Source organism: Lepisma saccharinum, chromosome 26 (assembly GCF_977018435.1).
Source record: "Lepisma saccharinum chromosome 26, izLepSacc3.1, whole genome shotgun sequence".
NCBI classification, from domain to species: Eukaryota; Metazoa; Arthropoda; class Insecta; order Zygentoma; family Lepismatidae; genus Lepisma; species Lepisma saccharinum.
Genome location: NC_139254.1, coordinates 20,939,418 through 20,965,724, shown reverse-complemented (window position 1 = coordinate 20,965,724; position 26,307 = coordinate 20,939,418). Strand labels below are relative to the sequence as shown.

Here is a 26,307-nt window from a genome sequence, read left to right as displayed (position 1 = left end):
GAAGTTACACTTAAGCAATTTACAAATTCGACTTACGTAAATTTCAAGTTACGTAACGGTTTACTGAACAGATTACATACGTAACTCAGGGGGTTACTCTACACCTTAAATTTTTAACCCTCACGTTAAGGTACATATATTCTGTAAAAAATTGGATTTGCTTGAATTTTGTCCATGTAAAAATATGTGTGAACCTTTTTCAGAACTCCTCAGTCCCGCTGTTTACTGGACCACAGTGCTCCTGTACCAGAATTTGATCACAGCAGGGAAGGAAGGTTACCAGGAGAACGTTTTGACGCCGACGAGCAGTGTAAGTGAGATGAAGATGTCTTTGGAAATAAGTCTACAGCTCTAAAAATGTCACTGAAACTAGGCATATTTTTTTCTGTCCTCCACTACAGGTTTATTGTTAGTTTGAGGGAGAATTTAGACCGAAGTGTGACATGAGAGTTTCACACCAACGCTACAAGCCACATAACAACAAACTGCATACATAGGAAGAGGCACTTCCCCCTCCAGTCTGCATGTGCTACCAACAAGGGCATATCCAGGGGGTGCGGACCCCACCCCCATTCCTTTACTTTTTTGTGGATTCTGAAAATAACATCCACTAAATGAAATACTAAAAACAAATACATTGCATTATGTACCAAACATAAAAAAGCAAACTATTCACAATGTGTGAAACTCGATTTCTAGAAAAACATGATTCACTTCATGGTTTTTGTTAAATTTCTTCAACCTTGTCAGTTAAGCAGATCTGTCCAAGTCAGGCGTGGTTGGCCCTATAGTGCACAGGATCAGTGAACCTTCATTAATATACGATAATCACCTCGAGAATGAACATTAAACAATGTATTTTCATTTTCACATTATTTTTTTTAAAATTTCTACACAATAAGTCATGTATTTGTGTCCGTAATACGGCAAACTCTTTTGCTGAGAAGAAGAAACTGCAAATTGGCCACCCTGATACAGACCCTCAGTTGAACCCCTACAGGACAGCTCGTGCCATTGTGAAAGCTTCGTGCGAGAGCAGAAGCTCGAGGAAGGTATAGGGCAAAATACATGGCACAGGATACTGGCGAACCTATGTCTCCTATGCCATGCGCACTTCGTTCTCTAGCAGAAGCCGCAGGACAAAGCTCCGTTCTCGCTGCTTCCTCCCTTCCAGTGTTGCTGTGTGGGGTTTAAGTTTGAAGCGCACACATTACATATTCAATCTTCTCTTTGTATCATTTTTGCACCGAACTTCTTGGAATAAATGCAAGATTGTGACAGAGATGGATGAGTGGAAACAAATGAAAGCTGGAATTAGATGCGATGAATTAAAATAAAGGAGATACATTACCAAAATAGCTCATGCATGCATTCAGAGGTTTTTCCTTAAAGGTGGAAACACTTCGGGTTCGTGAAAGAGAAAGAATGGCGCGAAGACGTGACTCGCTGTCACTTGATGTCAATGTCTCAAGTTTGTTAGTTTTTGAAGTGCTTGGATATTTGTTGGAAAGTATTAAATGATGATGCAAGGGATGGACTTTACCTAGGTTATGTCATTTGATGCAGTGTAGGCGTTGCTGTTTGCGCAGATAAGAAATGATGGATAGAAATGCACATAATTAACGTAAACAAATTCCTTGACCACTGAAAAAAAGCGCGAGCTGATCGAGCACCGCCAAATTTGAACAAAGCTGTCGCCCAGGTTCGATTTCTAGTATGCACATGACATTAGTTGCCATTTCCCTTTAATACATGTAGGACCAGTTCTGATTAGTCGGCATGGACGTCCGGAAGGGGAAAAGGGGGCCGCCCCCCATGGAAATTGAATGTCAACCAAAAATTATATATTACACGCATATAATTTAATTTCAGTCACAGTAATTTATGGTAATTATTATAAAAGCGTTGCAGTAACTTCAGACTGAAGGAGTGTTTTTTGCCCATCCTGGGAAATAATATCTTCCTTGCCCCTACTTGAGGACGTCCATGATTTTCCAACAAAACATCACTTTTTTCATAAAGGCACAATTTATTGTAGTTTCAGCCCTATATTTATTCACACACCCCTGCTATGAAACCTTACACTCCCAGATGAAAAAATTCTGGACAAATCTTTTAAGCCCTCCCCCCATCCTTTTGTTAGGCGAAGGAAGTCTATTTGCGGAAACCGAATATGTGTCACATGACTTCAGTGAACCCCCAGGTAAATAATGCACGAGCCGCGCCTGGTCCAAGTGAACCATCCCAAGCAAGTGAGCTGCAGTTGAAAAAGGGTTTCTTAATTGCACTCTTTATCTCAGAAAAGTTTTTCAGTTTTACTACTCAGTTCTTAAAGTATTTGGGGTCTTCATCACAATTTAGCCTCTGGTCTTTCTTACCCAAGAGACGTCACAGAACTGCTTCAGAGACTTTGTGAAATTTCAAATGAAGAGTTCAGTGAAATATTTCATACTGTTTCTGGAAAGTGTCAGCAGACACTTCTGAAATTATGATTCGAAGAATAACAAAACACAATAATAATAATAATAATAAATGACATAACTATCATCGTATTACTGTATTATAGAGGGGGATGGACCTTGGAGGATGGACACCCCTGGCTGGACCTCCCTGCCAAATTTTCTTTCTGGATACGCCCCTGGCTACCAACACACTTTGAAGTGGCAAGTGTCAATTGCTGCTCATCACTTCAGTCTGGAAGCTCCTTCAGACATCTTTTCTGTAGATGATTTTATATATCAAAGAGGAGAGGTCGCAAAATTCTCTTAGGTTTATTGACAATTTATTTTTTAGTTCTAGACATCCCAAGGTTGGGTAACCATTTTTTTTTTCAAAGAAAGGGCAATTGCCATTTACTATTAGGTAAATGGAGAAAGTGCTAATTTTAGACATCTGGGGGCGAGAAGGGAGGGGTTTGCACTTGTGATCAACACATAGACATACATAAGAGAGTACATGCATGAATTACTCTTTTATAGTTCTTTCAAGTTTTAAAAATAAAACCAAAAGTTTGCTTATTGCAACTGAGCCATTAGTGTTTTGAACTGACCTTGACATTGATAGTCTTACAGATTCCTGCCAACACTTGAAAAAGTAGCAATTTTATTGCAGTTTATAAAAATGTTAAATAATATCTATTTCCTAGAGTTTTGGTTTATAAAGGAAACATTCATAGCATCACAAATAATTGTACAATATTCAAAATGTAATAACACGATCCATTATTCCACACAATATTGACCCAATTGTTCATTTTATATATATATATATATATTTTTTTTGTATTTTTTAAAAATTTTGGACCACTCTTCTACCTCTTGGGGCTAACTGCAAAAATGAGGATGAAATTGATGATGAACATTCATAAAGAATCCCAATGGCAGGTTGTGGTTTGAACTTGGAACCTTCAGTGGCGATATTGTGAGTGAACTGCTGGTTGTTAGTATTTTGGATATGGTGCTAGATACCTGGAATCAGGGTGGATAAGAATCGTGATTTTTATTTAAAAAATCATTTTTTTTAAATCCGATTTTTAAAATTTAAATCATTTTTTTTTTTAAAAAAACACGCTGAAAATTGCTTGCATGATTTTTGGCACCATGCACATAGGTATGTTTTTAGAGAAATGCTTTTTCTAGTAAATTGCCCTGTAAAATATTTGAACAGTTTGATTATGTTATGAGTGTGTTAATGAAACTAATTACAATTTCAGTAACTTTTCTTCCAGTGAAAATAAAACATTCTGGATGTACTCTATAATTGTAACTTAAAATATTAACTTAAATATTTCTATAGTCTTTGTAGCAGAATTTTAGAGATTTTTTAATGATACTTTGAAAAATATCAGCTGCCATGTTTATTTACAGTTTAATGATATTAACACTATTTATAGTTTAACATGATTAGTATTTTGTATATTTTTCTACACAAAATGTTTGTTATTTTTGCCCATAAAATTATTGAATTTTAAATCAAGAGAAATCCTGTGTTTACATTTCCTTTCGTATGAGCTTCACACCATCAGTACATATATTTTATTTCCTTTACTTTCTTATCTTGGAACCAAATAATGACCATTAAATGATTACAAGATTAATGTACAACCTTGGTGACAATGAAGTTCAACCAGAAAGGAATACGTGATTAAATGCACAGAGGCATAGGCGGTGGAATGGGTGACCCGCAGAAGTGACGCATGTGTGTAAGAGGAGGCGTGTGAGCAGGCAAGAATCGTGATCCCAGCATGTTGCACCCAAGGTCACGTAAAGAACGAAAACGGGGAACTATACGCGTGACATTGAACTTCGACCAGGCACCAGACCCATACGGAAAATTCCAGATAGTGGCGCATTCGACGGAAGCATGACGTCACGGACACGTTAAGGGTGTCCGCCGTATATAAGCGCGTGCTGTGCACCGAGGAACCGCAGTGCATCATCACCATGGCCAGGGGCAAACCTATTGACAACACCGTGAGGAGAAGAGTGGTGGAGTTGCAACGGGATGGACTCAGTGAACGGGAAATAGGGCACCAACTGAACTTACCCAAGTCAACCGTCCACTGCATCATCAAACACCACCAAAATACGGGTACTACAGAGCCAGGTAAGGCCCCCGGTCGAAAACGCCTGCTGAGCGTGCGTGACCTACGGATATTTAGGCGCTATATCCAGACCAACAATCATGTTTCTGTGGCCGAATTACGACTGTGGACTCGAGAACGCTTTCACATTGAAGTGTCAACCAGAACCATTCGCCGTTACCTACAGCGATGCGGTTACCTAGTGTACAAGGCGAAACGTAAACCCTTCCTTTCCATGTTGAACAAAGGCAATCGACTACGGTGGGCACGAATGTACCGGTGATGGACATTTCGGCAGTGGAACAGGGTTTTGTGGACGGACGAATCCATTTTCAATGTTGTGTACGGGAAAATACGGAAAACAGTCATTTGTCAGAAGGAGGAACAGAATGAAGCAAAATGTTATGCACGTCGGGTACAGAAACCTGCGTCAGTGATGGTATGGGGATGCATGACGGCATCTGGGGTTGGCCCACTACACGTCTGTGAGGGCATTGTGAATGCACACGCCTATGCATGCATACTGGAGCGGCATCTTCCCACGGTGCGAAGGCAACTGTTCCACAGGCGGCGTCTCATCTTTCAACACGACAATGCCAGGCCTCATACAGCGCAGCTGACAAGAGAATGGTTGACTCGCCATGACGTGCGAACTCTGCCATGGCCACCATCGAGTCCTGACCTCTCGCCCATTGACAATGTGTGGCGTGTTCTTAAGCGACGTGTGCAACAGAGGGGACCCACGACAGTGGCTGCTCTTATCGCCTGCCTGCAGGAGGAATGGCACCACATCGATGTGGAATACCTTGAACAACTCGTCCGCAGCATGCCCTGATGCATTGCCACAGTTATTCGCCGACGGGGCGGCGTCACACCATGGTAAACAGGATCCCCTCTAACAGTGGTCGAACTTCAATGTCACGTGTAGATGGACGAAAATGTTTTATTTTGTGTGGACACCATACATTGCTGCATTGCAGCGTAAATTTATGTTTTCCTTTGTTAAAATATGTTCAGCATATGCATGTGTTCTCCTTCTTTCACAACGCACTCCTATATTTGTGACAGGTCGAACTTCATTGTTGTACTTTCATCAAAAGTGTTTCTGATATCCACAAAATCCTTATGTACATTATTCTATAAATTATTTATTAAAGTGCTCCCCTGTGCTTAGCACCACGCCATGAAGGCGTATAGGGGGTGTGGGGGTAACGCCCCACACTTTCTTGATCCGGTCGTGAGTTGGGGTGATGTGATCAGCATCACGCCCCTGACCGCCTTTACCCCCCAGGGTAGGGGAGCACTTTACCTTTTTTTTACCTTTACGAACTTCATTGTCACTAAGGTTGTACTTTCATCAAAAGTGTTTCTGATATCCACAAAATCCTTATGTACATTATTCTATAAATTATTTATTTAGAGTTGGCCGCGGTGGCTCAGTCGGTAACGCGTCTGACTACCATGCTAAAGGTCCCGGGTTCGATCCCCGGCCGGTTCAAATCCGGGAACTTTTCTAACGATGGAAGCGGCCTCGGCGCCCACCCAGCGTCGAATAACATGGGTACCTGGGGGAAACCCTGGGGGGTAAAGGCGGTCAGGGGCATGATGCTGATCACATCACCCCAACTCACGACCGGATCAAGAAAGTGTGGGGCGTTACCCCCACACCCCCTATACGCCTTCATGGCGTGGTGCTAAGCACAGGGGAGCACTTTACCTTTTTTTTACCTTTACGAACTTCATTGTCACTAAGGTTGTACTTTCATCAAAAGTGTTTCTGATATCCACAAAATCCTTATGTACATTATTCTATAAATTATTTATTTAGAGTGCTTTTAATCCGTGATTTTATTCGAAAAAATTACCTGATTTAAATTTGATTTAAATCGTGTTTTTAATCAACCTAATTTAAATCAATCCACAAAAAAATATTTGCCAGTATGAATGATTACATTCGAACCAATACCACTGATAAAAATACATTTGTATTAGCTCACCCTTAATACTTATACATGGTCAGGTGTCTACAATTTTGTAAAAAACAAAATTCCCTGACTTTTCCAGGTTTTCCAGGCAAAGTCATTAGGGCAGTTCATGTATTTACACATTTGTACAAGAAGGACACTCATTTTAACTAAACACCACACTTAGAAACCCACTAAACTGAGTTAAAAGTAATAACAAGGAAAACTGAACACAAATTGACTGTTGAGATAGGGGCATGAGGAGTGAGCTTTTATGTAATACTTGCCATGTATTGACTAATGCACAAAAAAATTACAAGAAATCATAATTATAGTAAAATTTAGTAATATATATATTAATATTCATATGTACCAAATGCAAACCAACAATTACAACAATAAAGTGGTAAATGCCATAAACACTTACTGCAGTAGACCAGTTGAAAATCGTTCAAAATATAATGTGCAATTTCTACTGTAACTGCTTGTTATATATAAGGTACCTGAACCCAATATGACCTACCTAAGGTCTGCGATTATTTCTAATGGTGTACAAAGTCAGAAAGGTAAAGCTAATCGAAAACATTAAAAAGAGGGAACATTTCTGGACGTTTACTGAAAATTGGAGTTGGTTCCAAGTCATAACATGGGTGCAGTGAAGATTTTATTAAAAAGTAATGTTTATCATATGTATCCAATATGGTCTAGTAATATATTTTGTTCTTTCACATAAAAAACAAACAAAAATTGTAAAGAAAGTTTCAAAAAATATATTTTTTAGGTAGATAACTACATTGATACATTTACATTTTATTTACATAACAACATAATGAAATTATGCAAAGAAATCACACCGTTTACAAAGCAATAAACAAGGAAGTGACATGTCAAAATTTGTCACCAGAAGAACATGGATTACGAATAACAGTCTGGGCAAATGAAAGGTTCATCATCATCTTTAGTGACTACCAGACACACTACATGAACATAAAAGTAACAAATGTCACATTTGTACATGTTCTTTATGATACATTCCTATGTAGGCCATATTGAGTCATCTTTACACAGTGTTCGTTTATCATTAATTTTAAACAGGACTTTAGATTAAAGTCTAAACTAAGTACATTGTTGTAAAGTACAAGTTATAAGCTACCATCATATGTACTAGAGATATAAACACCTATCACTTGGAAGATGTAGTAAGTATAATAACTTACCTATGGAATATTAGATCACATAGAACACAATCATGAGGTTCAGCTATTTTGCTTCTTTGTCCTCATGCTACAGCACTATAAGCACAACCAACAGGTATTCGGGCAGTCTAAATGGCACACTAACATCATCTGTTGAATTCCTCATGTAACTACTTGGAAACAGAAAATAGGCCATATTGGGTACTAGGCCATAATGGCTTCAGGTACTTTCCCATACAACGCACACATATTCAGGAGACGTTTAATGGACGTCTTCTGAATATTCGAGCCAAAATTTTGGATATCCATAGGATGTCCCAGAATGTCCAGTAGACATCCGTCCAGGAAGGATGTGTTTTAGATATTCTGGATGTGTTTTGGACATTCTGTGGATAATTTTTGAACATGTTTTGGACATCCTGTGGATTATTCTTGGATGTGTTTCAGACATGAGTTCACATGATAGGGACATTATCTGGATGTTTGTATTTCATTGTGGATAAGGATATATTCTGGACTAAAATTGTACCTAATCTAGACATTATGCTGATATTTCTCGCACATACTATGGATATGAAAAGAACATTCCTACACTAGATTTACACACATCGAAGACCTCGAGTACACATGTGTGACTAGCTGAAAACGCAATGAGCCTACGGACAACGCAATTCCTGTGGGAGATGTTTTTAATTTACAATTTATTACTGCATAACAGAGTTTGAGTGCTAACACAAACGAGACCAGATACTATGACTGAATCTTTACACGGATATCAAAACATTTATGTCAAATTTGTGATAGCACATGGACGTAATACCACATATCCCATGAATATCCAGAACGGAACATCCTATGGATATCCAGGATGGGAGATTCTCTGGATATCCATGGGATATCCACAATATCCATGGATGTGATCTGGACATTGTGGATATCCTATGGACGTCCCTTGGAGATGTGTGCTGTATGGGTTATGTCAAACTGTAGCATAGCTTGTTCACAATACATTTAAAATTTCTTCCTTGTCCTTTTCTTCCTATTTTTAGTCCACTTCCACAAAAATACTGATTTTTCCAGAAAAAGTAAATTCATTAAATTTTACAGTTTTTTCAGACTGATGGACACCCTGATGGTGTTAAGATACAAGATAAATTGATACCGGTTTGTTTACAGGTATTTTGAAATATGGGAGGGGGAGTTACCATGCCCCTCAGCAGCCACTGGATGATGTATGTAGGGATCTTCATTGCAGAAGAGACAGATACACCTGGACATCGCATCCAGCACTGGAGGGGACTTACTGCGGATCTGGAATGGTGAGTTATCTACTGCAGTGTTGCAGGGTGGTAAAGATAATTTCCCCCTAAATTAGAAAATCACACCATTCTGATATATCTACAAAAGCCTGTAGCTTAGTGCAAAATTCTGCCAATTTGTAACATTTTTATAAATATAAACTTATAATTTATATGGCCTGGTTTTGTAAAGTAAAAGTCTAAATACAATGTAAAACCCACTGCAGTCACCTACTTATAAACATTAATTAAGGATAATAATATTCATCAGGGAACATTGGCTATTTTTTTATTGGTAGAATATTGGATATTGGTATTACTATATTTTAGGGATGGAACAGATTAATTAGTACTCTATTGATATTGGCCAATATAAGTATATCAGTAACTAAACTATATCTAATAGTTTAGTGCAAAATTCTATCATTTTGGTATAATTTTTATGGATAATCTCCATGCCTTACTTTTCAAAAAAGTAAATGTCTAAATATGCAACTTCTTTTACACTGCAATCATCTCGAAACACACATTCATTAAGAAGAATGAACCATTCTGGTCTTCAAGACCTTTTGACTTCTATATTGAATGGGTAGAATATTGGTTATCGGTATTGGTAAATTTTATATCTGTACTCTATCAAAATCGGCCAAAATTTCATATTGGCCCATCCCTATTAAATTACCATATGTATCCTGTACCATTAAGTTCTACTATACATGTTGAGTTGCACAACTTTTCGATAGCACTGTATTTGTGTCTATTTTTTTCTTTATGCGCTACTTTAAAATAACATTTTATTTCACAATTTCACGTTGTATCTTTTGACCACAGTGGTGTCGGAGTGGGAGATGTGTGACTCGAGGACTGTCGGCCCTGCAGGCAGGGTACGTTCCCAACCAAAGAGTGGATGGATCATGGAGTGAATGGACACCGTTTTCTGAATGTGCTTCTGGCTGTCTTTACGGATCGGATGGAAGTTTATCTTCAGGAAGCACTGGAATAATGGTCTCAACCCGCCGCTGTAATAAACCCAGGTAAAGTACAATGTTGCAAGCTAAACTTAATGAATAGATCTGAATTCAGTTTGTTTCCTATGCCACGCAGGTTGAGGGCCTCATTGTGTGAGGACCAGATGGACACAGGAGAGAAAACAAATGTATTCTTAGGAATGAATCTGACTAAAAAAAAGTCACTAAATTGGAGATACGTGACTAAACCACTAACAAGAAGATAGATGTTAATTTGACTCCAAATAGAGATACATTCCTCTGGTTCTCTCAAGATGACATAACAATGAATAAAGTGTCTATCGACATTTGGCCATGAATTCATGTCGTTCATATGAACTATTGGCATGATTGATTCGTTAATTTAATTGACGCTGCTTATTTGTACCATTAAAGCTTCAGTGGGAAGATTACCTTCATGGGTGGCTACAAATGGCCATGATCTTTGGGTTTTGCATTCCTTCATTGTCAGTAGTTTATTTCCTCCATTTTTTCTTACATTCTTATACCACTTTTAGTTGTTCATTCTGCTTTTCCTTTCCCGTATCTTCTTAACTTAATTTTAACTCCTCTTTTTATCTCTTGTTCATAGTTTCTTTTCCTACCTCATATTCTATTTCATTCTTCACTTCATCGTTTGTGTTCATCTTGTAGACTTTTAAAAATAACTGGATATTGTTTCATTTACCATTATACCAAAGAAAGAATTCAACTACAGTCAACTCAAGCCAGGATTTAAATGTCCTGCCCTCTAAATACCAAGCAGCAGTTAAATTGGCAACTTCTTCGTATATTTGTTCTGCATACAATGTCTCCCCCACAATACTGTTATCATTTCTTGATCAAGTAACAATAAGACAGCAACTACAACATTATCAAAGTTCCTTTTAACACTTGACAGTTCAGTAAAACAAACTTTTGTCCTCTAAAAATATCTGACGACTCATGTCACTGTCATAGGGGATCACCACGACACCCCTGTTGAATAAATTCCTTCTTCATTTTCATCTTTAACCAAATCTGCAACATGGCTACATTCTTCTCTTGCACAATCTAGTTCACTTTTAGCACTATCAGAAGCAAAATCACAATTCCTAATGTTACTGTTTCCTAACAAGATTTTGTTCAGTTCGATGTCACCAGTCTCAACAAGCCAGTCATTGTTCATATTTAACTTAGGAAAATACTGAGGAACATTTTTTTTCCCTTTCCCTGTAGATGGCAGTAAAGTTCACGCTCCTTATGGTCAACTGTTTCAAACAATTTATGTCTCCAATCATTAGATGGCATTGAACAGCAGGTTTATGCTAGTCATTGAACATATATGTCACATGACTTGAGGGGTTAAAACAATGTACTTATTATTATTTTCTTTTTTTTAAGTATAAGAAATCTGAGATTGCAATTCAACTCATGACTGAATTGGAAAATACCCCATTTCAGGAGTGTCTAAATTCGGGAAATGATGACCTGCATTAAAGACAGAGTAGTATTTGTCCCCCCCCCCTCCTCTGCTTGATAAATTTTATCCATGGGGAGAAATGTTATATGGTATAAAGTCATAATCTCATGCTGTCCCTACACAGTCAGTAGAATTCCCACCCCACTGGAAATTTCTTAAATACCACACTGATAAAGTTACAATCTCTACATTCTTGTGTAGTGTCTCGATCAGCGAATGACTAGCTATGAGATTTCAACTTGCAATTTCCAGACTTAAACCCATCACCAGTTACTGGCATGACTCTAGCATAGCCAACAAAAAATGTACAGTGCGTCCATTTCGATCTTCAGCCGAGAGATCGGGAGAAGCATGGCAGGCAGCACTGACGGAGATGCCGACATTTGCGGCCTGTAATACCCGCTTATTTTTATGGACATATCCAGACATTTATATAAATATTGCAAAACGAGCACTAACCTGTGTTATAATTTATTGTCTGTAATTCATCCAAGTTCTGCCCTTATATACACAAAAAAATACGCTTTAGAAACGATGTTAAGAGCCACAGATAATAAAACATTTTAATCATAGTTTTGACCAGTAACGTCCTGCTTAAGTTTATATCCTTGAAAGAGTTTTGTGTCGATGGGGATCCTTTGGAGGTTTCGAATATGAAACACTGTATCAAGATTACGCTGCAGACGAAACTGTTAAAAGTCAATGGTTTTCGTGAGCTTCCTTGCAATCCGAAATCTCCGAGCTCGAGTTTTTTTGTTCCTTTGCGACTAGATGAAGACAGAGCTGTGAATATAGTGGCGAGCAGATGTAAACCAAGAGTGTGTTAATTTCGTACTGTGCGCAAGAGTGTTATTCTTGGTTACTTGCCATTACTTGTTTGTGTTCTTGCAGTCTGTATGCATGTTGTGTCAGTGAGACGATTGGAATGCCAGTCGCAAGGTTCACGTTACGAGGGGGGTGGGGGGCATAAGTTTTTGGCCCGACCCAGAAGGACTTAACCCTTTCAGGTACACAAGTAAACTGTAATTGATATTTATGATATGTATTACTTTTTGTATACCTTTTGGAGTAATTTGGACAATTAAACTAAAATTTTTCACAAAAATGTATATTAAATATGAAATAATTGTTGGGACATATTTGTCCCTATGTACGTTAAAGGTAACAAATAACAAAATATATGCGAAATTAAGCAACACCTTGATACAAAATTATTTTTCACTTCAGAATGCAATATTATATATCAAATTATTAGGAAACTCATGAACATTGTGTATATATAAGCATGAAATTCTTGGAAAGAGTTGCGATCTCACACAACATACATATACATTACATATTGAGCACATGTTATTCGTACGATTTTCTAGTTTCTTTTAGCACAATTCACACAGTGTTTCCTTTTTTGTACTTTTGTCATGTAATGCTCTGGAGTTTTAGGAGGAAATTCACTCTCAACCCTCTTTTTGGTACTTACTGTCATTGGAAATGATCTCTTTCTGTTCGAATACTGTCCAATCAACTCTCGAGCAATTCTTTGGCGAAACTCTAGTGAAGTCATTGACTTCCCTGATTCTGTGCACACACTTTTGAAAAGCTTGCTGTACACTATGTAAGAATTATTAATTCCAATATCAATCAAAAAATAACCTGAGGTACTACTTAATTCAATTTCATAAGTAACTTTTTTCTGATTCATAAGGTCGACACCTCCCATACACTCATTGTACTTTCTGACCATCAAAGGGCAAGGAACATTTATTTTCTCAGAATTACCTTGAATGTGTCTTTTTACATTTATTATTGGGATCGGTGATATGAAATTAGATAAAAGATACACTGACCTATTGTCCATCCACTTGATGCAAGACATACCATTAGTGTTCACTGCATAAATATCCCCTCTCTTCATTTCTTCGTCCGTTGGGAAGTTTTTTGGCATGTATTTTCTGTTTGTGCGTACAGTATCACAAGCTTTTATGTTCTCTTCTGCTAGAATGTACTGTAGAACAGGCGAATTAAGAAAGTTGTCCATATAAATTTCACAATCAAGACCACAAATGGATTTTGTTAACTGCAGTATCACACTCTCTCCAAGACCAACTTCTGCAAGACCCCTTTCTTCCCTGTGTATAGGTCAAATTCATACAGGTATTCAGTTTCTGATTCACACCTGCACCTCATTTTGAAACCCCACTTTGTAGGTTTGTTCTTTATGTACTGTTTCATAATGTTATGTCCTTTGAATTTGACCATGTGTTCGTCTATTGCCTGGGTTTTAAATGGACTCAAAGTGGCTTGGAAGTTCTTATTTAGATTGTCCATTACTGGTCTCACTTTGTAGGCCCGGTCATGCATTGAACTATTTCTGTTTGGTTGAGCCTCATTATTTGAGAAGTGCAAACACTTCCTAATTTGTTCAAAACGATGTAAAGGCATTGCTTGTGAAACGTAAGGAACACTTAGATCAAGTTCCGTTGACCAATAACTTCTAATAGTAGGTAGAACATGGTAACTCATTATAAACTCATACCTAAGAAGGCTTTCATTTCTGCACTGTTTATATCAAAAACCACCCCGTTTTGCTGAGCATATCGGCAAGTTTCCTCGACTATCAATTTGATTAGCTCATTGAAATTCATAGCGGAATTGAAAATTTCAATTGGTTTTGGGACACAACCACTTTTTACTACAGTGAAAACAAGAACTTTCCCATAATCAAAATTTTCATTAATACTAAATTTCCTTGGCTTGTAACTTCTATTCCACTTAAAATATTGAACACTGAAAGCACTATGTGACTCAGGGTTTTGAACAGCTCCATGAGGACTTTCAGAATTAGGGTCCATAGAATTCAGCTTGATGTCCGAAACTGTCAATCCCTGTCTTGAACGAGTAACTGCAGGTTCAGGATCGTCTATGATGACATTAGTTTCTCCTGCATCAATGTCGTCTATTAAAAATAATTGATCCTCTTCATCTAGAAGGAGATTATCTTCATTGTCAATGACTTCAGCTTGCAAAACTTGCACGATTTCTTCACCAGAAACAAGAAATTCACGTTGCTTTGACATCTTTCTGGGACAATATAATAAAAAATACGTTAAGAATATAACATTTTATTACACACACACATATACGCAATCTATATTTTATGTAGATACAATTCAAAACTTTTTTTTTTACAAAGAAATGTTGTTTTTCTCGAATTTGTAGAATTACCTACAAACATGCAGAAAGTTACCTTTGTGGTACAGTCTTAGAAAAAAATACCTGGGCCACGGGACGTAGAATTTCGTAACGTCTTAAAGCCTGTTGTTTATGCAACCCAAATAACAAAATATTCGCTTAAGTTTGCCTGGTGATTCTGAGTTCTCGGGAAGGATTGAGCTTTGATAGCATGAGTCACATGACTCGTGCCCCAGCCACAACAAACAGCTGGGTGCTACGATGCCTCCAGAAGAAAATTTCAGGAACTGGTTTCTTGACAAGACCTACTCGTAAAGAAATACTATTCTTTCAAGTGATATTAGAGTCATTGTCAAGAGGTTCGCTGAAATGATGGTTCTCATCACAGACCACATGCCACACGTTAATTGTTTAAGTCCAGTTCATGCACTGGACCTACAGATTAAAATGGGATCCGAACCAAATGCCTCTCTATTTGGTATTGAATTCGGAAGCCTTTCATTACATGGCGAAGACGTTACCACTACGACATCAGAGAGGCAATGGAGCCCCTTGAGAAAGAGATAAGCGAAAATTGCTATGTGACAAACCATATTTGCCCGTAAATTTTAAAAATAAGACAATATTTTGTACTGACAGTTTCGAACCGTGGGAGAGGCATATATTTTTTTGTACCATCGTCCATTTCACGAGTTTATAATTCTTCCTCACCAACACGAGTAACGCGAGTGGTAGAAGAAAAGCGAAGTAAAATAACTGAAACAGAAATAAAAGGAAAAAGCGAAATAAATTTTATTCATAATATTCTGCAGTCACTTGAGTTGCATTCACGGGATGCTATCTTTAAAGAAAGCCGTGGTCTCTTCCTTGTCTTTTTCGCTTTCTTTGTGCTCTTGCTTCCCCCGTCATGATTGGTCTAAAACGAATTAATGCGACGTTAATTAAACAATCCAAACAACGAAACAATGCACAATCAACTGCACAAAACAACATTCCAAATGTTTTCGAATCGGAAAACAATTGAGATGCTGTAAAATGACTTAAGATGCAGTATTAAAGTGGGAATTCGGTACCGTATAGAATTAAATCGGTAGAGATGTTCGATTTGATTGGATGTTTGTTATTTAGATTTGCTATTCTTTCACTTTTGGCAAATAGCGACGATGAAGATGAGTGATGGATGCTATGATGAAATTGATGAAGGGACACTTACCAAGGACACCCACGCCCAAGTCAAGATTCTAACCAGGGACCCATGGCATCGTAGCGCGCTGTTCTAACCACTCCTCCATGGAGTGGACATTATAGCATATTTTGTGTGCTCAATTGGGATCAATCAATGGAATGAATAGGCATATTATATGATTAATAAATTCATATCATAATACCACGTCATATTATTCGGCACGAAGTAACATCAGAGACATTCAATCTTGCATTTTTGCCTTTCAACTAATTCTTTGAATTCAGGTTAATCACAACAATAAGATAAATTATGAAGCAAATGATAGTGAATGTGGGATATTATTACGAATTACCTGACAGAAACAACATTAAGCAGGCTCGGTGGTCAAGCTCATTAAGTGATTGACATTCGATATCGTCGCCAAAGTTCCCGGGTTTGAGTACCGTCCTTGTCGGGGGTGTTTGACTATTTCGTCATCAATTTCATGTAATGGTCACTCGTCCTTATCGTCGCGATCATCGAACAGGGAATAAAAATTATAAAAATAAATACGATGGAAGAGTACTTATTTCATCTCTCACGAAATCTCCTACAAAACCGGAATATATAAAATACATGTATATTCATTCACATACATTTTCGATTTCTATATTTAACTAATCGAGACCGAGAACGGGAGAGCAATTTTCAATTCGACAAACCGAGAGACGGAGAAACTGTCGAGTCTCGTTTCTTCTTGGCACCTCCGTAATCGAGTTGTTCTGTTTGTCATTGGCTTTGTATTGGCAATTATTGCCAGTATTCTTCCCCTGCAGGTAAACCATAACGATGAATTATGATGAAATGAAGCAGATAAAAGGGCAAGAACAAGAAAGTCATGCCTGTTCAGGACTCCAACCCAGAACCTTATGTAACGAGATTTGAAATTCTGGAGAAGGCGTCCGTGTTTCGCTTGGTTTTCTCTTTCCTCTACTTCTCTTATATTATCATACATGTATAATAAAAATGGATCTGATACGATATGTTGCGATTCATAATTGTGCTGGTTAGATGGTACAGATGTGAACTCCAAACTGCAATATATTATTCCCTTGTGTTTCGTATGTGGTTGAACATGAAATTTTCTTACACTGTGACAATTTCTTTCTTAGTTTTGGTTTGGTGCACAGATATGCTAATCTGGACTCGACCTTCAGTTTAAAGTGGGATACTAACCACTATGTGCATCCACCGTGTATCAAACCCGGGATCCACTGATTACAAGGCGACGACGTTATCACTACGCCATCGAGGAGGCCCCATGACAAAATGTTATTCACTCGATCTCTACCATAATTTATTTCAGCATTTACATTTTCGATTTCTTCTTCTTTTTTCCTTTTGTTAACTACTCTTATACAACTCTTTTTGCGTCTTCGAATTTCTTCTTGTTTCAGGAAAAAAATAATACATGCAGGCTGTATAAAAATCCCCCGTTCAAATTGATAAAACGTTCACTCTCGAGAACTAATTTACATGTTTATCACTAAAGTAACCATTAGGAAGGAAACTATTGAAATGGTAACTGATATAACTGCAGATGAAACAATACTTACAGCCACTAACGAAATATCTATTCTTGTGTAGCCTCACAGACTAGGGATGGCCAGATCCGGATCCTGGCAGATCCGAAATCCGGATCCGGTTGGTTCCGGATCCTAAGGATCCAGATCCAAAATATTTTCAGATCCGGTACTTTCGCATCCGGATCCAAAACTTTGGGATCCAGATCCGGTACTTTTGGATCCGGATCCGGAATTTTCGGATCCGGATCCGTTTTGCCATCCCACATGCGCTTCTTTGGAAAGTAAGAATGTGCTTATACCATAATGTTACCTGCTAATACACATATATATATATAATATACATACACATATATATATATATGGTGTGTGTGTGTGCGCGATTTGTAATTAATTAATACACTTACAAGGGAGGTCTAAGTCTCCCCCTCCGATTTCCATGAAACTTGGCAGGTGTATAGAGCCCCCCCTCCTCAAATGTCAAGATGAAGAGACATTGAAGTGGGGTCTGGCCCTGAAACCACGTAAATATGGCATAGGAAGAAACAGGGGGCATAGGGCCTCTCTATACACCTGTCCAATTTCATGGGAATCGGAAGGGGACACAGGGGTCAGATCTTCATTTCAATTTGTCCTCATCTTGACATTTGAGGCGGGTTTTGCCCCCTAAAACAGTTTCTTAGCCGAAACAAAAAAACACGTATTTCTTCCTTTGGGCCCCTCTATACACCTGCGAAGTTTCATGAAAATCGGAGGGGGACACAGGGGACAGATTACCACTTCAATTTGTCCTCATCTTGACATTTGAGGGGATTTTGCTCCCTAAAACAGTTTTTAACTGAAACAAAACAAAAAAAAAAACATGTAGTTCTTCATTTGGGCCCGTTTATACACACGTTGGGCACGTTTCATGGAAATCGGAGGGGGACACAGGGGTCAGATCCCCACTTCAATTTGTCCTCATCTTGTCAATTGAGTGGGTTTTGCCCTGTAAGACCGTTTTTTAGCTGAAACAAAAAAAAAAACACGTATTTCTTCCTTTGGGCCCCTCTATACACCTGGCACGTTTCATGGAAATCGGAGGGGGACACAGGGGTCAGATCCCCACTTCAATTTGTCCTCATCTTGACATTTGAGGGGATTTTGCCCCCTAAAACAGTTTTTAGCTGAAACAAAAAAACACGTATTTCTTCCTTTGGGCCCCTCTATACACCTGCCAAGTTTCATGGAAATCGGAGGGACACAGGGGTCAGATCCTCACTTCAATTTGTCCTCATCTTGACATTTGAGGGAGTTTTAACCCTAAAACCGTTTTCCAGCTGAAACCCGTTTATACACACACCTGCCAAGTATCATGGAAATCGGAGGGGGACACTGGGGTCAGATCCTCACTTCAATTTGTCCTCATCATGACATTTGAGGGGGTTTTGCCCTGTAAGACCGTTTTTTAGCTGAAACAAAAAAACACGTATGTCTTCCTTTGGGCCCGACTATACGCCTGCCAAGTTTCGTGGAAATCGGAGGGGGACACTAAGATAACCTCCCTTCTTAGTCTTACACTTTGTTTTATATAACACTGCATATATTATAATAAAGGTAAAGGTAAAAGGTAAAGTGCTCCCCTGTGCTTAGCACCACGCTATGAAGGCGTATAGGGGGTGTGGGGGTAACGCATATATTATAATGTTTTATTTTAATTTGTAAAACTAACTGTAGAACAATTGTATAATTTTTGTATAACATTTCTATCTTGTTATATGTGTTAAAGGTTTCATCCCGGAATGGAATGTCTCACATTTATGTGTGTTTTCATTTCCAATACATTCGAATGAATACATATTCGATTCAATGGCATTTACAAAATCACTTCTGACATTTTATGTTAAACAAGTAAGATTATTTTTGTGCACGAGTGTGTTAGCCGATGCGTACCAAAGTATTTTAGGAACAACACTTAAAAAAAATTCTTGTAGGTCTACCTAATGAAAAATTTCTTTGTAATCGAAGATCATAATACCTTTTAAGGTGTGGTAATATTATAATGGGATTGAGATAGTTCCGGATCCGATTCGGATCCGGATTTTCGGATCCGGATCCGAAACTTTCAGACCCGGATCCGGGGATCCGGATCCGTTTGGCCATCCCTATCACAGACAAGTATATGGTGAGTCATTCACTCTTGCTGACTACGGGCGAAGGTCACTGAACTAAAGGGTGGTGGCAAGCAAGCAGGCTTCTGCTCTACCAAAGACGAGGTCACGTGTTCCAGTTATCAATGGCGTTCGAAATAAGGAGGAACACAGCTATCTGCCGTATGTTTTGGTCCCGTCATTGCACTTTATCGTCGTGGCCTTGAAGTTCACTCAGGGCACTCCTACGTAAAGGCTTCTCAGCTAGAAGGATATCTTCCCCATTGAGTGGAGGAAAAGTGGGTGCGTATAGAGGTCCTTCAACTTTCGTATTCTTTTTCATTTCAGAACCCATGCTGTATCGTCGACTTAATCCAATCTATCCGATGTAGGTTTTAGGTTCTGTTTCTGTTCGGTTATTTCACGTTGTCTTCCTGCTTATGTTATTCGCGACGAAGGTTCTGGATTCGATAATCTGGACAATAACGGGATTGTGTTAGTTGCTTGATTTGGTGTCTTAAGTCCACTTTATGTCCTGTTAGGCTAATCGTGAATGGACCTATAATTTAAAGGGGGATCCGAACCACTATGTTCCTCCACCCAGTATCGAACCCGGGATCCCTTAATTACAAGGCGCCCACGATCCCACTGCGCCATCGGGGATTGTGTTCGAAACGAATGAATCAAATTTGAGTGATATGATATGCAACCATTGGAAGACTATTGAAAGAAAAGCTATGGGAACCTGCCAGTTTTTCTACTGCAGACAGGAAACCATAAACATGGAAGAGAAGCTTATATTCTATGAAACCTGACGCTATGTGCTCGAATACTGGCTAAATATAATCCATAGAGGCATAGCAATGTTAAACAACCTCTTATATGATACATATAGGTTTAAAAAGGTCAAAATACAAAGATTGTGTGCGCCTCACTGATGGCGTAGTGGTAAGGCCTTGTAATCAAGGGGTCTGGGGTACGATACCAGGTGATTGCACATAGTGGTTCGGATCCCACTTTAAACTGTATGCACTTCAGATTAGTCTATCTGTGCCGGTGACTCAGTCGGTAACGCGTCTGACTACCATTCTATAGGTCCCGGGTTCGATTCCCGGCAGGTTCAAGCCCGGGAACTTTTCTAACGTTGGAAGCGGCTCCAGAGCCCACCCAGCGTCGAATGACATGGGTACCTGGGGGAAACCCTGGTGGTAAAGGCGGTCAGGGGCGTGATGCTGATCACATCACCCCCACTCACGAACGAATTAAGAAAGTGTGGGGCAGCGTGATGCTGATCACATCACCCCCACTCACGAACAAATCAAGAAAGTGTGGGGCGGCGTGATGCTGATCACATCACCCCCACTCACGAACGAATCAAGAAAGTGTGGGGCGTTACCCCCACACCCCCTATACGCCTTCATGGCGTAGCGCCATGCACAGGTGAGAACTTTACCTTTTTTTTTTTGCATACAGTGGACTTACAACAAAATTTCAACTTGTTATAAAGATTATGATAAGGTATTAAAGAATTGGGTCTAACACATTTTTTTATTGTTTACCAATGACATTATTAACTAATATTCTTAATTTCAGTTTCAAGATGAAATCGGCTACGAAATAAAAGGAGTGGGTTCATATTTCTGTTACGAAATTCCACTTTTGTAGTAGACCTGTGCCACACTAAGTTGTGACAATAAACAAATCTGAGACACTTTCAAAGTATTAAATTTCTATCTACGTATTTGGGAAAAATCTTTCAATATAATACTTTTTTTGGACGTGTCAAATCATAGTATTTAATTCCTGTTTTAGCAGCTTTAAGAAACCTGATTTTGGGGGGGGGTTACAAATGCCCTTTCTGCTCCCGTCAAGTTACGCCTATGACAAACAGGAATTCAAAGTAAAAGACTGTCCCGACTAAATCGGAAGACACGTCTGATAGATTTACAATTGGGAAAATCATAATTAAGCGTGTAGTTGAAAACAACCTATTTTCATATATTGCATGCAGCTCTACTTTTTCTGCAATGTGGATCAAGAACTGGGGATGTGGAGAAGCACAATACTCCACGTAACCAATAGTCACGTGACCCTCTTTGCTTTCCTGTCATGTTGACCTTCGCGTGGAACACATTTCTCGGTGTTAAGACAGGCAAAATCACCCGATCATCGAAGGGTGCAATATGTGTTGCCTACCCTCCTGCATTACTTGCTCCTATTAAAGCCTTATGGGGAAGAACTTTTTTCCATGACTGTACATAGGGACATATATGTCCCAATCAGTTTCTGAGCCTGTAGTTCTTTCAGGTGCACTGCAGGTAATCAGAAACTCATCAAAATATGTTGTACAAACATTAATAATTACAAATACCAGAATTGTATTTGTGAATTAGAAAACAATTGCAAGATATTTTACGAAACATAATCCAAAATGCAAGGCTCTATACTTGCCACATTTAAATGCTTCTAAAACAGTGTAAATAATACGTGTTGCCGACAAAGACACTTGAAACTAATAATATATATCTAGGAAGAAACGATAATAATATCTACATCCATTTAACCCCTATCATATGAAAAATGTGGATAAAATAAGACATGGGACACATATGTTCCATGTACCTGAAAGGGTTAAGCTACAGGCACGAAAGTTTCAGGCTATTCAACGTATTCTCCCCGAAGGTCTACACACTTGACACTTTGTTGCTCCAACTTCTCTAACCCCTCCAAAGAAACAAAAAAATGATCTTAGGATCAAAGTAATGGAACCAACTTTCATTCTGGGTAACAAGCCGATTCAAAAAATCATCCTTAGAGTTCGCAAAATACCGCAAAATCACCTGAGAAGATGCCACACGTTTGCGTTTCTCATCGGCGTTCAAACGTTTAAGCACCCATTTCGCGGAAAGCTTGTGCATGTCCAACTGATCATGGATTATTGACCAGACACGTTCTTTGGATATGTGCAAGGTCTCAGCTATCGCCTGAAGACAAATTCGTTTGTTACTCAAAATCAGGTCATGAACCTCAACCACTTTTTCCAGAGTTGACACTGACACTGGCCTCCCACACCTTTCACCATCTTCTGTGGAAAAATCACCACGCTTAAAGTTTGAGCACCATTTCTTCACAGTGGAGTGTGAAGGGCAATGTACACCCAATGTGTCTAGCATGCAACCATGGATTTCCTTCGGCGACTTCTGTTCCATGAAATGTGCGGAAGGGGGTCAGGCTGAGAACTTATCAACCCCCCCCCCACCCTTGTAGAACAAAGAATTTTTATGTATGACACTTACGTGAAAACAGACTCATGTCGAGATGTGTGTAGGCAATTTGTACAGAAATTCCCAGGCGTTTCACCTCCACATAGAGATACGGTTAGACATCTTGTCCTTAAATTACGAGAAACTGGATCGTTAAATTGTAAAACACCTAAGCAAAAACGAAGGATTCTAACCGAAGCAAAATTCGATGAAATTGGTGCAGTGTTAGAACGTTCTCCAAACAAACCTCTACGCCATGTTTCACAGGAGATGGGCGTGTCAAAATCATCAGCACATACAGCCACTAAGCTACTAAAATTAAAACCGTACAGAGTTTCTATAGTGCAAGAATTATGCAATGTCACTTGGTAATTTATACGTAATTACGTGAGTTCATTAGGTGTTATGACGGGGCGAACGAAGCTTATCCATTTTCACTTTCCACTCACGGCTTACCTTTGTCGGCTCTGATTGAAGTAATCGTGCTGGAGATGTAGATACTTGGCGGCGTAATGGATTAGATGGCTTCTGGGTGGTAAGGTTGGATCTCAGCATCTTCAAGGGAGGTCGAACGCCCCCCCAGTGGGGTCTTTCGCTGTCTCTACTCCATCATGTTGATAAACAATCCCGTGTGAACTATACACAACACGGATCGGTCCAACACATGAAGCGGGTACTTTTACGCGGGCGTTTCCCGAGAGGTTGTCAACGATAAACTGTCAAAGAAAAACTGTGTCTTCCGCTTCTCAGCTTGTCTATTTATCTGTTATTCAAAATGTTCGTTAAGATACCCTCTCTGTCTAAGCCTTGTTAACTCGTCCTCAAATCGTGGCATCCTACCCTTCTATCTTTGCCCGTGTAATTTGGGTTCTTTGACCTTTCTCCAGCGGCTCCTCGGAAGGAGGCTACCCTTCCACCGGACCCATTGTATCCTGCACGGTCACTTCGAAGAGAGCGTCGGGAAGTCTGTACCTATTGTTATCAACTCTCTCTGTTTAACCTTTAATATCTCCGTTAAATAACCTCCTATCAACTTGTGCTTTTGGGATTTTGCCGATCCGAATCTGATACTGGGCTGTCTTAAATTTCAATCGAATCTGATCATTGGTTCCAAAGTTGTAATTTTAGGTTTTTTATACCCGAGGATCGGCCTCTTCGCTCGGGAAACCGGCTTGTCCTCCATATTCCACAGGGCAACTCTCGGTGAACAGCCACAATCCAATGCTTTTTATTGCTTATTATGGTGATTAATCTATTTACCTGGCAGTTAGCAAGATTTGATCGTTATAATATTGTAGATGGTATTGTTGATCCACAGTTAACATTTTTTTCGGATGAGGCATGGTTTCACTTGCGTGTCATGTTTGTTCACAGAACAATAGATACTGGAGCACTGAAAATCTACGAATAATACATGAAGTTCAGTTACATGATGCAAAAATTGGTGTGTGGTGTGCTGTAAGTGCAAAAAGAATAATAGGGCATATATTTTTTGAAGATGCAATAAATTCAGAGAGGTACCGCACACAAATCCTTGTGCCGTTTTTTCAGTTGTTATCAGATAATGAGAGACAATATGGGTATTTTCAACAAGATTCGGCCACAGCCCATACCACCGCTGATTCTTTGGATGCTATAAGGGAGGTGTTTGATGACAGAATAATTTCTAGATGTTTATGGCCTTCACGTTTGCCAGATCTTACCGTATGCGACTTTTATTTGTGGGGAACCTTCAAAAAATAGAGTCTACCGAAATAACCCTCATAGCATCGACGAACTAAAAGACAATATAAGGGCAGAACTTGGAAGAATTACGGAAGAAGAACTTTTGCGTGTGTATCAAAATTTCATCAAACGATGCCAGGAATGTGTGAATGTAGGTGGACATCACTTTGAACAACTCTTATAACACAAGTTAGTGCTCGTTTTGCAATATTTATATAAATGTCTCCATATGTCCATAAAAATAAGCGGGCATTACAGGCCGCAAATGTCGGCATCTCCATCAGCGCCGCCCGCCACGCTTCTCCTGATCTCTCGTCTGAAGATCGAAATGGACGCATGGTATATAGTGACAGTGAATCCTTCAGAGATGTTGGATCAGGCAAGTTACCAAAATCTCACTGGAAAAACTAATCTTGACAAACATCATAACACAATCTTGTTTTGGTTTTCGAAATTTTTAGATCTACCTAGTTTTTTTCTTAGGGATGCAAAAACTTACAGCAAGACATTGTTCTAACTGACGGAGTTGGCAAAAGAAGATGGCTGACCACATTCCTCTGAGGAAATAGTGGATTATTTTTATCTGCATATAGTCTCCTTAACTTTTTAAGCAATTTTAACCATGTTTTCAGGAGACAATGTCTTGCTTGCTGTAGGTTTCATTTGGCATTGAGACAATATCACAGTATCACTGCCAATATTCCTGCTGTTTCCCACCGATACCATTATTTGAAAATTACAATTCAGTCATTCAGATTAATTGTTTAAGCACATATCAATTTGGTGTTGTAAAATTAATACAAATTTTGCATGACTGAAACAATACGTTTTTCGATGTCTACATAGGTGACTTTTTTGAGGACTTCGGAAAATTATCGGTGAATAATTTCCAATCCTGATACCATTGGTATAGTAGAACCACAGTGAAAAAGACTTGCGCAGAACTGCACCGAGCTCGCGGGTATGGGGGAGGGCAGGGGGAAGGAGCCTTCAGCCTGATCCGAGTCAGTGTTGCCAGGCCTATTGATTTCTCGGGAGATTTTCTTAATAAACTGTTGCTATGGAACCACCAAGGACCTGCTCAAAAATTCGTTTCCTGCTCATCTTACTTGGACGTGCATAAGGGGAGATGTAGAATGGAGTACGTGGAACTCCACTCAGCCATGATAAGTGTGGTTTGAACTGTGAAATTATGCCAAATGCTACTCAATTGACATAATAATAATTAATATTATTACTATTATTACATTACTATTTTTAGATGGTTGTATTTTACCCAAGCCCAAAATCTATTTATTTTTGATAGCTTTTGTGCCTCTACGGGTAAGTGCGACAGCTGCCGCATGCTCCCCTTTCTGGAAAATGAAAGTTAACCTAAAAGTATATATGATTTCAGACATATAATTTGATTTCAGTCACAGCAATTTACATCAATTATTATAATGGGAAGGCAGGAACATGATAATTTCAAACTCAAGTGGTGTTTTTTTGAGGGAGCACTATTACGGGGTAATATGCCACATTTACCCCCTGGAAAAATACCTTGCAAGCCCCTCCCTGGTAAAAATCTGCAGCCGTCCAAGATTAGGGGGTGGTTGCCCCCTCCCCCCAGTGCTCAAGCCCATGCCCCTCTCCTCAAGAACATTATTCATCTGCTACTATTAGTTCATTTTTCTGGTTTACCCAAGAAATAATCTCCCGATTTTTTCAATTCTGACCTGGCAACACTGCACCGTAGCCCCGA

At 39.0% G+C, this 26,307-nt stretch overlaps 1 protein-coding gene across 2 annotated transcripts in view; it reads left to right on the top strand.

Annotated features, from left to right (window-relative positions):
* The window catches only part of LOC145979468 (A disintegrin and metalloproteinase with thrombospondin motifs adt-1-like), a 183,514-nt gene that overhangs the window by 122,492 nt on the left and 34,715 nt on the right, over window positions 1–26,307 (top strand). For both annotated transcript variants that reach the window (XM_083112382.1, XM_083112383.1), the window contains exons 8-10: window positions 204–310; window positions 8,919–9,061; window positions 9,872–10,074. In XM_083112382.1, coding sequence (XP_082968508.1) covers window positions 204–310; window positions 8,919–9,061; window positions 9,872–10,074 — 453 coding nt within the window. The remainder of the gene's footprint in view (window positions 1–203; window positions 311–8,918; window positions 9,062–9,871; window positions 10,075–26,307) is intronic.